The sequence below is a fragment of the Leptinotarsa decemlineata genome, unplaced genomic scaffold (genome assembly GCF_025532065.1).
Source record: "Leptinotarsa decemlineata unplaced genomic scaffold, Ldec_3_MD MMD2_tig00078422_RagTag_RagTag, whole genome shotgun sequence".
NCBI lineage: Eukaryota > Metazoa > Arthropoda > Insecta > Coleoptera > Chrysomelidae > Leptinotarsa > Leptinotarsa decemlineata.
Window position 1 is genome coordinate 4,327,094 of NW_027412747.1, and position 16,915 is coordinate 4,344,008.

Below are 16,915 nucleotides of genomic sequence, written 5' to 3' on the forward strand. Positions count from 1 at the left end.
TGTTACCTGTATGAGACAAACAAAGATGACATATTTCAGAGGCGTGATGTTCTGTTTACTCATGTTTCGAGTTCCGAGACATTCTGTGATATATGACATTTTGTGCACTTAACCTATCTTCCTCTATATAAATAAATAACACAACAGCTGTTGTTTATGTGGCTTGTGGAGGTGGTATTGAACAATAATTTATATTTTGCCTCAATTGTTGATTTATAAAGATCATTTTCCTTTTTTAAAGTAGAAAATCTAGGTACGTATAAATTTTTTCAACTTGATATAGGCGCTTTGGGGCCGTTCAAATATTACGTAAGCAGATTTATTACAATTATTTACCCCCCCATCCCCCTTGTCAGCAAAAGTAAGCAAAGCTTTTACCCCCTCCCCCCATGCTTACGTAAACATTTTTCAGATAAAAATGTATTTTTTATATATTATAATTATAATGGTATAATTTTAAAAATAAGAAAATATATTTAGGATAGAGTTTAGATTTTACTGATGCAGTATTCAACATAGAGTAAGGGACAAAAATATTATAATCTTACGAACATAACAAACTTATTTAAAATTTTTGGTACACATATTAAATTCAAATTAACAGTCTTCAGTCCATGAAACCCGAATCCATGATTCTAAGTTTTCGATGACATTGGATTGCTTGGATTGCTGCTCAGTGTTGTGAGTCTGCTCACTTTCATCCGATTTTGGAATGTCTACGTCGTTCTCATTGAGCCATTCAACATCATGGTGCTCTAAATTTTGAATAATGCACATCAGTTCATTAGCACGACGAGCAGCGACTCTTACAGGTCTAACTTTCCTATCAGTGTGGGTGTTTACTTTTTTATGGATCTTCTCGATGTGACGATTTAGTGACTTGACGGAAGCATGATAAAGACCACACGTTTTGCATGTTCGACTTGATAGCCTCAATTTAACCGTCGGACAAAAATAATCGTAGGGCATTTGCAAGAAATCTTTGAGTGAAGCACTTAAGCGTAGAGCTAAATTGACTGGAAGATCAAGAAATTGCCCTCCTTCATCCAAAACCAAGTCATCAACTGTTTGTTTTACTTTTACAGGTGGTGGAAGAAACCTGTTATCTAATAATCTGAATAGGCCACTTCTTGGACGACAGCATTCTGTATTCCTACATTTTACAATTTGAAGCAAGTATTGGCTTTCACGCACATGTTCTGAATACCAATTAATGTCTGGAAAATCAGGAACATCTTGTTCACCTGCCCCAACATATTTTGCAGTAACATTATAGCCATCAATTTCCATTGAACTCCATACCTCAGCTAATACATTTCCTGCAAATTCGAAATTAGATCTTTCTAAATGTTCATCAATTGTAACGCCACGTTCATCCAAATGAGACCCAAAATGGTCATGAGGCAATATTAAACCAGCCAGTTCCCGACTAAGAGGAACCATTCTGCGCTCTACTCTGTTGTACGCACTTCTTCCAGGAGCATTGGTAGCTAAAAACAACGCATCGAGATCATGTCGCTTAAAGTGTTGTATAGCAAACCCTATGACTTTTTCATAACGCGGATTTTCATCTGGCCCTCCATCAACCGTCATGATTACCACTGGTTTTACTAGTCCATGGTCAGTTTTAGCTAACGGTCGAAACTCTTCAAGTTCGAGAAGCGTCTCGAAATTCTGAGCATGAGTATTAGCAGTAGATAAACTATGCTTTCCACTTCGAATAGCGATGTATGTTGGTCCAGAATATCCAACGGCTTGCGGTTGTCCTAGCATACTGGAAGTGATTTTGATACCAGCATAAACAGATGGTATTAATTTATGACGCTCAGCGATTACCCAATCGTGGTCAGGCAATTTGATTCTATATTCCATGTGCATTAGAAGAGGTGCTTGCTTATTTGCCGCAGTTACGCCAATAGGGACTCGAGATTTATCATCTTGAGATATGAAAAATACTTGATCAGGTCCAAGTATGGATGCTATATTCTCTAAATAATGGATTGATGTTTCAGCGAACTTGCTATCTAAATGACTCTTGTGGTGATCAGTTTGAGCCCGAATGAGCTTAACAGGGACTGTCGATACATGTCTTCGTCCCTCTGCAGAATTAGATTTTTTGGGAATCAAACGAAGATATGTCCCACTGCGACTAATGTCAAATCCTATTTTACGTAATTCTTCTGTGAGTTCATCAAGAGTTTTTACGCTGCGAATAGATTCCGTACGTCTTCTATCATCTGCTGCACTCCCAAATAAAGCTATTTCCGCAATTGTTTTCAATAGTGATAGTTGATTGCTTTCAAGATTAGGACGTCCCACTGAATCTCTCAGAGATAGTCTTTTTTTAATTCTGGATTTTCATGACAAATATCTTCTAACTTTCTTTTCATACCATCCCTGTGTTTCTTCTGGGCAACTGCGTTTTGAATCATCCTGTTTAAAGACTGTTTTGCTGTTTTTATTTCCTCACGTAACTTAATGATCTGTTTATCAACTTCAGCACGGCTTGGCATAGTATCTCTGGCAGAATACAAAGCGTTCAGATTTTTTTCGAGTAGAGCAATCTTATTTTTCATAGCTTCCTGAGAAGGTTTTGCTCTCTGTTTATCTGCATTTTCATTATTTTCGCATTGCCGTTGTGATTCATTACCGGGTTTTATTTTATTTTCTTCCTGTTTTATAATATTTGAAGCTGGCTGTATTATTTGTGTTTTTTCTGCAGGTTTACAGGTAGTCGTTGTCTAAAAATAAAAACTTTCTATTGGTTTTGCTAACAATCCTCTCATTAAGCTACGAAAATACAAAGTATGCAATAAAAATCTGCATTTAAAGCCATATCGAACCCATCACACACAGAAAACTAACATCCTGTATTTTGTGACCAATTGACGGAATCAATCTTAAGAAATAAATCTATATAATGAATCTTACCTCTATACTTTGAGATAGGCCATATTTTCATAAATCATAAAACGTTTAAATTATTGTTACAAAATGTGAAGAGAAACTTTTTGGCGATTTCTAATATTTCTAGTACTCATAGGTACCAAAAATGATTTCGTTACTCACCTTGGAAAAAAAAATGTAGTAGACTGGATTTATTCTTAGTCGCCGTTTGCAATTCTTCTTCAATTCTCTTAGATACAATGATATCTAGTTCCTTGTCGGACTTTGCTTGTAATTTATAATTTTGCCACACTTCGTTAACTAACTTTTGGACATTTTGTACTTTCGTACTTGTATGAGATTTTTTGAAACTTTCAAACAATTTTTGGTATAACTTGGATTTGTCTATTTGAAACGACATCTTATTTAATTAAACGTTAAACTTTGGCTAATGGAATCAACGGTAACACAAATGTTAAGTTGCTTTGCTATGCTTACAACACGTACGTCTACTCGCTATAGTATCCAAACAAAACAATACACTGACGAGAAGAAATTTAGACAAGTGAACAGCGCGCGGTAATTCCCCGAATCGGTTCTAAAGCAAGTGCCTAAACGTATTCGTGCGGAAATCCCCAAAAATGCTTTTCGTTTTCAAGCATAGACAATGTGAGGGTTGCCATTCGTGTAAAAAAGTAAATAACTACCGATGACGTAATCATCATCTAGACTCCCCTACCCCCCATGTCATCCAAAATAAGCAAAACAAAGACCCTCCACCCCCACAATAGTGCTTACGTAATACTTGAACGGCCCCTTTTGACAATATTTGAATAAGAAACAAATCCCTTTAAAAATTAAAACCCACCATTTGAAACATCAATTTGAATACTTTTCGAAGAGACTTTGAAAAACTCATGAATTAAACTCAACTTTATTTTGTTCAAACTTGCATTTGCTGTAATAACCCAAATTGAGGAACATTCCCCATTGTTGAGATGACCTTCTTTGGAGACATGTAATCTATTATCACTTTTATGTGAACTGATTCTATTCTTGAGTAGTCTTGACGTTTGACCAATATATGCTGGAAAGTAATTTCATGAAAATCAAAAGATAAATAGATACTATTCTGATCATTCCCATATTGATTTCAATCTAAGAGCCACCGGTAGACAGCTGTTCCAGCCTATTGGGCATCGTCAGTACAGGGTAGGCGGTCCTCGATTGAAGACAAAATGTGAATAACCCAGAAAAGTACTTAATAAAAATAACTGCGTAAACTCAAGCAAGACATAAGTGGAACCACCTATTGGTGTGACCCCCAAGTCTACTTTTTTATGTCAGTGTTGGTGGTTTGACCAATCAACTGACAACTGAGGTAGCAGAAATTTGGGAATCTAACCTGGAATGCCATCGGAAAACGAATCCAAATCGAGAAAGGTTAATTATATAGGTATATATATATATATATATATATATATATATATATATATATATATATATATATATAAGAGGAATGGTTAAGAGCCACCGGTAGACAGCTGTTTCAGCCTATTGGGCATCATCAGTACCGTATATATATATATATATATATATATATATATATATATAACAGGTATAATTGAACCATGCCTGTCAGATCACTATGGTCAATATATAAGTTTACTAGTCGATAGTGATTCACCTGAAAAAATATGGAGAAAACAAATTAATGATAAAAATATTACCAAATTTAAATCTAAATTAATGAATATAAATTGGAACACTAGTACACAATTTAGATGAGTTTGTAAACAATTTTTAGAAACTCTCCCACATTATGCCGAACAGTGCTTTCCAATGAAACAAGTTTTTGGACAAGGGAAAACAAGAATGAAAAGGTTTATTGATGACTTGCGGCAAATGAGAGAAAATCTCAGTTGAATTAAAACTATCTGTGATACCACCAAAAGCGCGGAAGATCTTCTTGCATTCAAACTATATCGTGAGCAATATAGAAAAAAACTTGAAAATGTAAAAAGAGAGTCTTATAGTGATTTTGTTAGAAACTCTGATAATAAACAAAAAAGTACTTGGCAAATTATGAATCATGAGTTGAATAGAAACCCTAGACACAACCAAGCTTGTGATATAAACGGGGATATTTTTAATAAATTCTTCATTACTATAGCAGAAAATGTTATTTCAGAACTACCCGAAGTCCAATTCACTTTGAATGATTTACTTAATGGTGCTAAATCATTATGTTCTTCATTCTTTCTTGAACCTGTAACGCCATCAGAAATAATTGATGCAGTGACATCCTTGAAAAATTCTTCTTGCTTAGATATTTACGGTATGAACAGTGCAATGATCAAAGGTATAATTGAAGCAATTATAGATCCTCTGACATTTTTATTCAACTCGTGTATACAAAAAGAGTGTTTTCCAGACATGTTTAAATGTACAAAGGTGTTGCCTCCTTTTAAAAAAGGAGACAGGTCTTTGGTTGGTAACTATAGACCAATATCAATCATTTTCGTTTTAGGAAAATCTTTGAAATTATTTTGAAGAACAGGCTCATGAACTTTTTTATCAATAACAAATTATTTAGTGAAGATCAATAAGGATTCAGAACGGGTAGATCAACAACAGATGCAATTCGAAAAACTGTGAGTCTGGTTATCGAGGGTCTTGAGAGAAGTGAACACGTTATATTAACCATGTGTGATCTCTCTAAAGCATTCAACTGCGTTTTGCACGATGTTCTGTTCAAAAAGTTGGAGTTTTATGGAGTGAGGGGGCTACCACTCAGTTTATTTCAGTCGTACTTATGTAACAGAACCCAATCTGTGTGTGTGAATGGAAACATGTCTGACAATAAAACTATCAAGAATGGTGTACCGCAGGGATCCGTTCTGGGACCATTGCTATTCTTGATATATTTCAATGACTTCAGTCATTTTATGTCACCAGGTAAATGTGTTCTTTTCACAGATGACACAACTCTAATAACGTCTCAGAAAAACATAAACGAATTACCATCAATTACTGATGATACCCTGAGACAGGCGTCTCTGTGGTTCACAACAAATCAGTTGAAATTAAATGAATGCAAGACCCAGAAGGCCTTGTTTACGACCTCAAATACTGAAATCACGGAAAATGGCAATGATACTGCCAAATTACTAGGACTCACTCTTGACCGGAATTTATCATGGTATGCTCACATTGATGAACTGAGTAAGAAGCTGTGTAAGAGTATATTTGCTTCTCGACAGCTAAATAGAGTATTGTCTCTTGACGCCCTGAGAAGTTCATATTTTGCTTCGCTCCACTCACATATGAATTATGGCATAGTTTTGTGGGGTAATTCCTCTCTTTTCATTAAAATCTTCAGACTTCAGAAAAAAGCATTCAGAATATTGATGAATGCCAATTATAGAGATCACTGTAAGCCGATTTTCAAAAAAATGGGTATACTACCACTACCATCGCTATTCATGTATAGTCAATTACTTGAAATCCATAAAAATAAATCAATCTATTCGCAGCATCAGGATATTCATCATCATGCTACAAGAAATGCAGATCTGTTCATATAGCCTCGATACAAACTCACAAGGTCTATTAAAAATTCATTAAATATCAATCTCTACAATCATCTTCCTAATTCGTTCAAAGTGCTCACACAAAGCTCCTTCAAATACAGAGTCAGAACTATTCTCCTGGAAAACTGTTTTTATAGTACTCAGGATTATTTGAGTACTTCAATTATGCCGATCTAAATTTGATTTTATTTCATCTGATATGTGAAGCTCATGTTTATACATAATATTTGTTTTTGACACTTTCAAAAATTTTAGACTGATTTTATTGTAATGTTCAAAATTATCTTTCATTTTATTCACAATTTATGATCCAATATTTTCAACTTGTGACTAGTTTTTATTTCTTTTCAATGTACATTTTAACTGACTTGCAACAGAGATTCAAGTGTAAAGTTGTTAAATAAATATATCTATCTATCTATCTATCATATCTGACAATGAAGTTTGTGATATTCGTCTAATTTGAGTCATAGCTGAAGAATAATCCTACTTATATATTTAAATAAGATAAACATTTTTGTGGTGATTGAACTTTTCACCTAGTACTGCTCGGGGACGAAGTAGATTAGGTAAAATATAATTAATTTACTCATACAAATCATGAAATTATGAAACAATAAAAATTAATGGCGCTCCGGGGCGACAATTGATTTCAGTGGCGCATTTGCTTTTTCAGCTGCAGGAAAATCCGAAAAAACCTGTACCACCACATCATCTGAAGATCTTGATTTGCCAATGTCTTCTCTTTCGTAAAACAAAATGGAGGGTGACTCCGGAGGCTACAATAAATTCACGACACCGCCAGAACGCTGAGTTATAATTCTGGGTCCACCTGTTCATAAGTTTCATTCATCCTCAAATGAACTGAAGACACAATTCATGAAACATACGTCTGCCAAATTTCAGTTTATTTCAATATTTGTACTTATAATTCCAATTTACTACAGCACATCAACCCATACATCTCTCCACTAGTCTCGTTCACATGTACTTTTTTTAACATTTTTCAGCTCTGTCCAAAAATTACGACCAAGGTGTCATTCGATTCGTATTTTTGCCTAGAAATTTTGAGGAAAGGTACGAAAACGGGCTGATAAAAATTAATTGTAAAACAATTAAGTGAAAAAAAATGGGGCTCTAGTTTTTTCTTAATATCTCGGAAAATTTTCAAAATTTTGGAAATTTGAAAAAAGATTTGAAAAGATCAATCAATTTGCGTAAAAAAAGTCCCAACTCCCGAAACTGTATCTCGATTATTTATAATTTTTACAGAGCCCTGAAAATAAAGCCAAAAGCGGGTAGTCTGGCTTCCGCGCGCATTTCGTCACTCTGACGTAAAAACAAAAAGCATTATTTAAACATATCAAATGTAAATATTAAGGAATGAAAAAATTCATGTAATGTTGGGATACATCAATAAGCAATAATCCGTAGTCGAAAAATTTTCATCCCAATTTTAACGTTAATTATAAATTTGTTAATTAATAACTTTTTCTGAATTGGGAGTTAATATGAAAATCCCTTTAATTATTAAACTAAAACCCTGGCATTTTTTTCCTTTGGTGAAGTTATCCTTAATAGGCAAAAAATAGATTACCGTTGCCAAAATAAAAAAATTGTTATTTTCTATTTTTTTTATTGACAATTGAAAATTATAATTTTATAAAAAAATGCTAGGGTTTTAGTTTAATAATTATAGGGTTTTTATATTAACTTTCAATTCAGAAAAAGTTATTAATTAACAAATTTATAATTAACGTTAAAATTGGGATAAATATTTTTTGACTGCGGATTATTGTTTATTGATGTATCCCAACATTACATGAATTTTTTCATTCCTTAATATTTACATTTAATATGTTTAAATGATTTTTTTTGTTTTTATGCGACGAAAGGCGCGCGGAAGCCAGACTACCCGCTTTTGGCTCTATTTTCAGGGCTCTGTAAAAATTATAAATAATCGAGATACAGTTTCGGCAGTCGGGACTTTTTTTACGCAAATTCATTGATCTTTTCAAATCTTTTTTCAAATATTCAAAATTTTGAAAATTTCCCGAGATATTAAGAAAAAACTAAAGTCCCATTTTTTTTTCACTTAATTGTTTATAACTTTTGTAATTTTTATCGGCGCGTTTTCGGACCTTTTCTCAAACTCTCTAGGCAAAAATACGAATCGAATGAAACCTTGGTCGTAATTTTTGGACAGGGCTGAAAAATGCCACCAAAAAGAGCTAAATCGAGTACATGTGAACCAGACTAGAAGATGGATTTATGGGTTTGAATTGAATTTCAAACACGTGTTTGGAAAAAATCAATTCTTGACACACCGCGTTGATCTTAGGGTTTCCATCAATTATATTCATATTCAAGTAGTTTTGTTTTCCGTCATTCATGTTTGTTATCATTTCTCTCATGAAAGTGATCACCCTATACATTATTATTCATTACTACATATTATATTATTGTACGCGCATACCAGTCGCAATCAAACACCCGGTATATGTTCCTATCGTAAAAATCGTCAATCACTAGTAACATCTTGACCGTGTTTGGTGCATTATCTGTTCGCTAGGGCTTTGTTTTCACTATTTTTACAAAAACTTCTCTTTGGAAATTCATATCAAATTTCAATGTTTCAGACACTTCCGCAACAACATTATTATTGTAATTGAGCTCAACATTATTATTGAAATTGAGCTCAACATTATTATTGAAATTGAGTTCAACTAATTTTTAAAAAATTCAAACATACCTTCCTTTGTGTGGTAAGACCATCTTGCATGCATGAAGTTTATTTTTCTCGATGTAGTCTGTCCAGGATTTATAGACTCGTCCGACATCGTCAATGAACAGTCGGCAAGGATTAGAGCTGTTGTGACATTTTCGCAATACAATAATAGGAACGGGCATTATGTCCGTTCTGGGATTGTAATCAGGATATTGTCTTGACCTCTGGAGTTTTACCTCTGGCAACGGTTCGGTGCAATTATAAATGAATGATATTTCGACTCGATCTAGGTACTCTACAAATTGATCTGGAATATAAAAATATATATATGAATATAAATAAATGTATGTATATGAATCAAATACGAGTGTGGGTATTTACATTCTCTTGGAGAACATGTTCGATGTGGGCTTTTAGTTTTAGTTTGGAATCAGGTAATGATCCTCTCGTTTCTTGATCTACCGTAAAATTTCAATCAACTTTTTTTTATAAAAGGTTTGCCTTTTGCGGGGGATGACAAATCTAAACAAATATAATATTTACTTGTGATCAATGATAACGATATTCAGTACGACTGTAAGCTTTCTAACGATTTCAATTAATTTATTTTTGAGGAGTATTATTTCAGGTTGGAGGGCAAAATTGAAACTCTGCCAAATACTGGAAACCTGATTGGGGCTGTGGTGGTACATGTGCTCTGCTGTTTCATCATCTTTCAAACAAAGACGGCATGCAGTGTCTTCCAACATATCGTGTCTCTTCATATGATGATCCTCTCCTTGCTTTGCAGGTACCTATTCGATTTTTGTATGGCGAAGCCTGAAGTAATGTCAATAATAGGTTCTGATCTGATGATGAGAATGCGTGGAAGTCAGCAACTTCATTATTTCTACGCTAGTGTGGCCAAGAATATACTTTCATTGCAAATAGTATACCCTCACCGTTAAACAAAAGCGGAGTTGAATTATTTCTCTGGTTAAGAGAACATCATAGTTTGCTGGGGTTTTCCTGAATCTGTTCCTTCTGGCATCAACATTGTCCAACAGTCTAAGGTTACCTTTCTCAACGTGATCCTTGTCAAAATTTCGAGGTTAGGCAGATAGATCAAAAACACTTTCAGGTTCAGGTGAAGGTGTTTTCAGTCGCAGACCCGAGACAGAGATATCAACCTGCCTGAGAACTTATCTGACTGTATTTCAAGCGGAAATTGTGTGCGGAGAGATTAGAAGAATCCAACCTACACAAGTGAATAAAAATATTCTCGGACAGTCAAGCGGCGTTGGAAGCTTTTAGCTCTTATCCGCGTTGCGGGTTGAGGTGGAGAATCGAATAGACCCACTCATTTTGGACCTCTAACCTATCCTAGGCAAATTAACTGAAATAATAATTTGTTCAGGCCAGTCTAGACTTCCTTATGCAAATCCTATAGTACGTTATAAAAATAAAAGATTACTACTGGAAACAAGTATGTAATTCAAATGATCTACAGCTACAGGAACAATTTGTTCAGGCAAGTCTCAACTCCATAAACTGTAGGTTGATGGACTGACACCTATCAGAAAACAACTATCCTCCTGGCTAATACCACGAAGGGCGTTGGAATATATCCAACAGGAGTCAGTGCATGAATCTTCACAGAAGTATTTTCTGCATATGATGTTGGCGATATAACTGCCTGAATCGATTTTCAATTATAGGAACGGGCACACGTTCATACCCGTTTCGGGCTATTGGGCCTCTAGACAGTGCAAAGTAGTGGCCATCATCAATCTGAAGTTGATCATATTCCATAATTAACCAAACTGAAGGAAACGACAAACAACAAATTTGTCATCGCTCCATCTGGTGAACAACCAACCGCAAATCCAAAATTTGCCCAATTCCTCATATAGTTGAAGAAACCTTCACATATATTCAGGTTATGTAATACAAAATCCGTCGAATTCACAGTTTGATATGCAAAATGGTTTGGAGGACTCGCCTTTTATGTCCATTCAGTACCGTTTCAATTACTTTCAGTAAGAAATATGTTTGGTAATTGGTCGTTAGGTGCTTGCTTTATGCAATCAGAATGTCTTCCAGGGCCCCCATTTTACTTTTCAATATATATGTTGTAATTTTTGAAGTAGATTTATAAATCTCCCACTCACCTGACTCATCATTTCGATTGAATAATCGACGAAGCTTTTACCTTCCCCCTTGTTCCATCCTGAAGAGTTTCAATTCCATTTTCTGATTGTTGGTGGGCCTTTTTCGTGATAGGAAGAGATCACTTATTCGCGACATTGTTCTACCACTCTTCGTTTACAAAAATATTATTTCACATTATTTTATCTGAATCTGTTTCTGTTCCTTCGGTTTGTACTTTTAGAAAATTGAGAAATATACAATGAAAGCAACCAAGAAACAAGTGATGAGTAATGAAGTGAGATATACTGCATATTATACTTACTGCTATTTCTTTTCACGATTTCATAAATCTCATTGACCTTAATGTTTTTCTTCTCATCGTATCCTTGTTCTGTCTCAGGAGGCCCAAACAGCGAAAATGCAATTTTCTGTTTCAACGCCTCATGCTGATCAAATTCAAAACTGTCATAATCCCTGTCGCCTAACATATCTGCCATGAGCTGCTGATATCTCGTGGAATCCATATCATTTTCATTGGCTGAAGTTTTCTCAAGATTCTTCAGTAAATCTTCTTGACGTTTCTCTTGTTCCAAAAACTTAGCCACATCTTCCAATGACTTATAGAAATCAGCGTCTGATATATTCTCGTCGCTTACACAAGAACTCAGATTTATGCATCCGTTGATGTTCTGGATAAGCAAAATCGCACAGAATTGGCAACGAACCAGAGCGCATACCTGTAGAAGGTTTGATTGTTTCAGTGTTTCTTCCAGACCAGCGTGAAAATTGGTTTCCTCTACATCCCAACCAAGCAAGTAGAAATTCCTCTCCAATGTTTTCCTAACCTTTGGAAGTCGCAGATTCCTGAGGAAGATTGTTGATAACTTTTTGTTCCCATTATGAAGATACAGCAAGAGTACTTTTCGCTAAAAAAACATGTTCATTCATCGTTTCGAAATTATTTACTTATATTTTAATCAGATGATCAATAAAAAATAAGTATAATCTAACTCTTGAAAAAGGTTTATGGGTAAAATTACTAAGGCAAAAAATATGAAGGAAGGCTTTCTGACATTCTTCGAACTCGAGGGGGAAAAATTTCATATTCATTTCAGGAGCATTAATCTCTATGAGATCTATGATGGAATTTGCCGATACTTGATGCAAATCAATAGCTGACGTATTCAAAAAACACTTCATTATGAGATTTTCACCAAACAGTTTTATGAAAACGCAATACAATGGCTTCTTCGGGTGTGTTTTTACTCTATTTTTGAAGAGCAATGACACGCCTGGAGAAGCCATTGTATGGGAAAACACGTGTTGCGTTTTTGTTAAACTGTTTGGTGAAAATCTCACGATAAACTGTTTTTTGAATACGTTCTCTATAAGATCATTTTCTATAAAGATAGACAGCAGAACAGGATACAGAATCTGATCATCTCTCAATTGATTAATTATTTGAAAAAATCTTTTTAAAATCTGTTTTTCCGTTAACCAGCTGTCTCACCCCTACGAACGGCAACCCTAAGAAGTCGACACTTGTGTGAGCTAAGGATTAACGAGGGTCTAACATAAAAAAATTATACTTTTTTACAACAAATTGATACTGAATAAACACCCTGGATATGAATCATCAATTTTTATGAATTCAAACGCACACATATTTTATTTCCAAAAAAATTCAATAGTATTTTGATCTATCTTCAATGTACAAACTGAAAAATAGAGTTTTTTTTCAAAAACAGTACTTTTTATTCCTGCTGTAACTTATCGAGGTGGATTCGAAAGTTTGTCCCCACTATACCTCTCCATTCCAAATACTTCAAAAAGTCAATTTGTTCTCCAGCAGGAGAAGGCAAGCTCAAGAAAAAAATGGTATTGATGTATTCAGAATTGTACTTATGATGCACTGCTTGGAACCTTTGGTGTAGTAATGAATATTACTGGAGTTTTTTCCCAACACCAAATCGTTATGATCACTTGGTGATCGAAACACGTGTCGAGGTGTTGAAAATAACGATTTAGTGTTGGGAAAAAACTTCAGTAATATTCAGTGTTCAGAATTGGTGATTGTGTCGTCAACATGAGTGGTTGGCTATCATATAATTGTTCATTTGGACGAATTCAAATTGTAGCTCCAAAAATGTCCAAAACAAAAATTGATTTTTAAAGATTACTTGAATAATATTCATTGAAGATAACACCATTAATACCATCACACGTGAATATCTTACCTCTGAAAGATTTGTTAAACACGATTGTTCAATTGCATCTATCAATGATACAGTGTGAAACTGAACTTCATCTGGCAGACCCTCCTTTCTCAACTTTTTGCAGAATGAAGCAGCTGATTGAACATCGATAGTATTTGGTGCTTCGAAGTCAGATGATTCTAAAAAAGATACGATTCTGAAATACATTTATATACAGGGTGGGGCACCCCATACGACAAGATTCCTGTAAACCGCATTCTCGATTTCATCATATGTATATTAATTGAAGCTGCAGGAAAAAAATATTTTGAAGACTACAGGGTGGCTCAAAGAAGTGTGACATATTGAAGTTGTATTTTTTCAATGGATCACTCTCTATTTCGTTACATTTTTTAAAGGGTCAGGAAAAAATAATATGATTTCATATAAGGTACTATGTAACTAACTATAACCGTTTTCGAGTTGACTTTTTCATGGAAATGATAGGTACAAATGGGAACTAAATAACCATAAAATGTATAAAAATCTTTCCTTCGGATTCTGACCAAGCATAAAAGAGGTTTTAGGTTATTGATTTCAATGAAACCCGTTTCTCAGTACCACTCAAATTGTTGAGAAATCATTGTCTCTTTTATATTTCAGATAGAACACCCTGTACTTTTTTGGTCTGAAAAATATAAAATTCAATTATCTTTCATTTCATTTTGGGGTTTCCTATACCTAACCTAAATAAATTTTTAGATATTGACTTTTTCAACTAGTATTTCTTATTTCAATGCATTCTTTGAATCAAGATATATTTGATTTGCCCACAGAATTCTCATTGACAGTTGTTTTACTTCACTTCAATGAAAATATTTACTGTTCACTGAAATGTAGTTATCATTTACATTTTTATTCTGACAATAGTTCATCAAACAAACTATGCATTTTTTTTATTATTCAAGTGCAACAAAAACAAAAAATCAAACACAAATGTATTTGATTCAAAGTAAGTGCTCGAAATGACGACCACCCTGTTGAATACAATCATCCACTCTCTCTGTGAAAGACTACTTAACATTTAATAACATTTGAGGAGTTACTTTTCAAAAAGCAGCCCTTATTATCTCCTTCATATTTTCCAGTGTCGTTGGAGGAGTGTCATACATCTCATTCTCCAAGTATCCCCATAGGAAAAGATTGAGGCAAGTCAAATCTAGTGATCTGGCTGGCCAATTTTGTGGTCCTTCCCTACCAATCCGTTTATTGGAAAGCATATTTTGAAAAACTGTTTGACACTGAATTTGAAATGTGATCATTCAAGTTTCCATTAGAAAAGTGCGGTCCTATAACTTGTGTACCTATTAATTCCTTCCCACACGTTGACAGACCATCTATTCTGGTGATCCAGAGTGCGGAAAAAATGAAGATTCACATCATTATAATGGAAGTTGTGTATGTTCACTAAGCCATTGATATGAAAAGTGAATTCATCAGAAAATGAAATGCAACCAAAAAAAGTCGATTCGTCGGTGTTAATTTAATAATGAGCGATGCAAAAATACCTATGTAATTATATCATGAAAGTTCAGGATTGTTAATCGATTCATCTTCACGTTTCAGTGAATACTTTTCCAGTAAACTAATGAAAAGGTTTAAATTTCTGAATTCAGAAGAATCAGTAGAGCCGCCCTGTAGGTTCGTTATTTTAACAGCATATTGCTGGGATGGTGGGTTGTCTAGTAAGCAGGAGTAAATAAAACCGAGGAGATTTCCATGGTCAGGATTTAAAAACGATTCAGATTAATATATATCGAAAAGCCAACACAAAAGCAAGGTTCTAGCAAGGGACTGCCTAAGAGTCTAAGGGATACAGTTACATGCTCGTAGTGCGTGATTATTTTACCAAGTTTGTTCTTCTTCACCCTATGCGAAAAGCTGATGCAAGAACTGTTACGAGATTCATAGAAAATGATGTTATTCTTATGTTCGGGAGCTCTCAGATACTTTTGTGTGATAACGGAGTCCAATTCACGAGCAAAGAGTTCAAAAACCTCTGTGAGCGATATGGTGTTCGAATTTGGTATAACGCCCGGTATCATGCGCAAGTAAATCCAGTGGAGAGGGTCAATAGAGTAGTGGGTGCTGCAGTGCGCTCTTATATTGTAGATGACAAGCACTAGGATTGGGAAACTGAAATCCCAAAGATAGGTTATGCCTTATGGACGGCAATCCATGAGGTTACTGGGTGCAGTACTGTTTATTTGAATTTTGGACGGTATGTTCCAATTGTCGATATTATGGTCGTTCAGATAACTGTCAGGGATATTGCCTGATCCCTTTCAATAGAGAGGCCTATCGTGAAGAACTAGCCAAATTGTCTTTCGAATATGTCGAAGTTCAAGAACGTTTAACAAAATCGTACCAAAAGTATGCCCACACCTATTACCCGAGAAAGCGTAAAGAAGATCAATACGAAGTTGGAGATTTCATGTGGAAGATGAACTATGTTTTGTCGAGAGGTTCTGAAGCTTTTGAAGCCAAGCTAGCTCCGAAAATATATTGTGTCGTGTTCTTAGAGTTATTTCACCTTCAGTTCACGAGCTAAAAGATGTGCAAGAAAGAAAAAATTATAGGCGGTGGCACGTTAAAGACCTCAAACCTCATGTTGGTGAACAAGAAGATTGATCCGATGTTAATGCGCGAATAGATGGAATACGAATGGAGGAATAAATGTAGAATCATAATTTTATTTCACTTCAAATAGTCATAGCGTCATCTTCCTGTGAGTTATTTCGACCTTTTGCAGCCTTGTTAATATATTGAAAGTGATCCGTTTTATTTCAGTTTTATAAATAGTTTGTGAATAGTAGGTGATAAAAATATCAGAACTCATTAACATTTCTTCCAGAGAAGAAATTTTATTGAGGAAAGGGGAGTGTGTAACGGTTTAAATTTCTGAATTCAGAAGAATCAGTAGAGCCGGAGTAAAGCAGGAGTAAATAAAACCGAGGAGATTTTCACGGTCAGGATTTAAAAACGATTCAGATTAGTATCTATCGTGAAGCCAACACATAAGCAAGGTTCTAGCAAGGGACTGTCTGAAAACTAAAAACATCTGAGGTCAGTCAAATTAATCAATTCAATATTTTCATTTCCTATTCTTGAAATATCGGTAGAGAATTCCATAACACATGTTTTCAGGTTTTTTGGACAAGAATAATAAGATCACCTATGAAAGATTCACGTCGAGCACTGTCAGACCTTTTATTTATTTTTTTGGTGGTAAAAAAAGCTTTCAATGCATATTTGTCTGGTAATGGAAGAAATACTTCGGAAAAGCTATAGTTGCATCATACATATCAGTCTTTGAAATATGA

The 16,915-nt window shown here is 34.7% G+C and overlaps 1 protein-coding gene across 1 annotated transcript in view; it reads right to left on the reverse strand.

Moving 5' to 3' along the window:
* Window positions 1-16,915, reverse strand: part of LOC111504793 (uncharacterized) — a 78,520-nt gene that overhangs the window by 43,039 nt on the left and 18,566 nt on the right. Inside the window, exons 3-5 of the mRNA XM_074186374.1 lie at window positions 13,575-13,732; window positions 11,660-12,263; window positions 9,232-9,514 (exon numbers count right to left, since the gene is read on the reverse strand). Of these exons, the coding sequence (XP_074042475.1) occupies window positions 9,232-9,514; window positions 11,660-12,263; window positions 13,575-13,732 (1,045 nt within the window). The remainder of the gene's footprint in view (window positions 1-9,231; window positions 9,515-11,659; window positions 12,264-13,574; window positions 13,733-16,915) is intronic.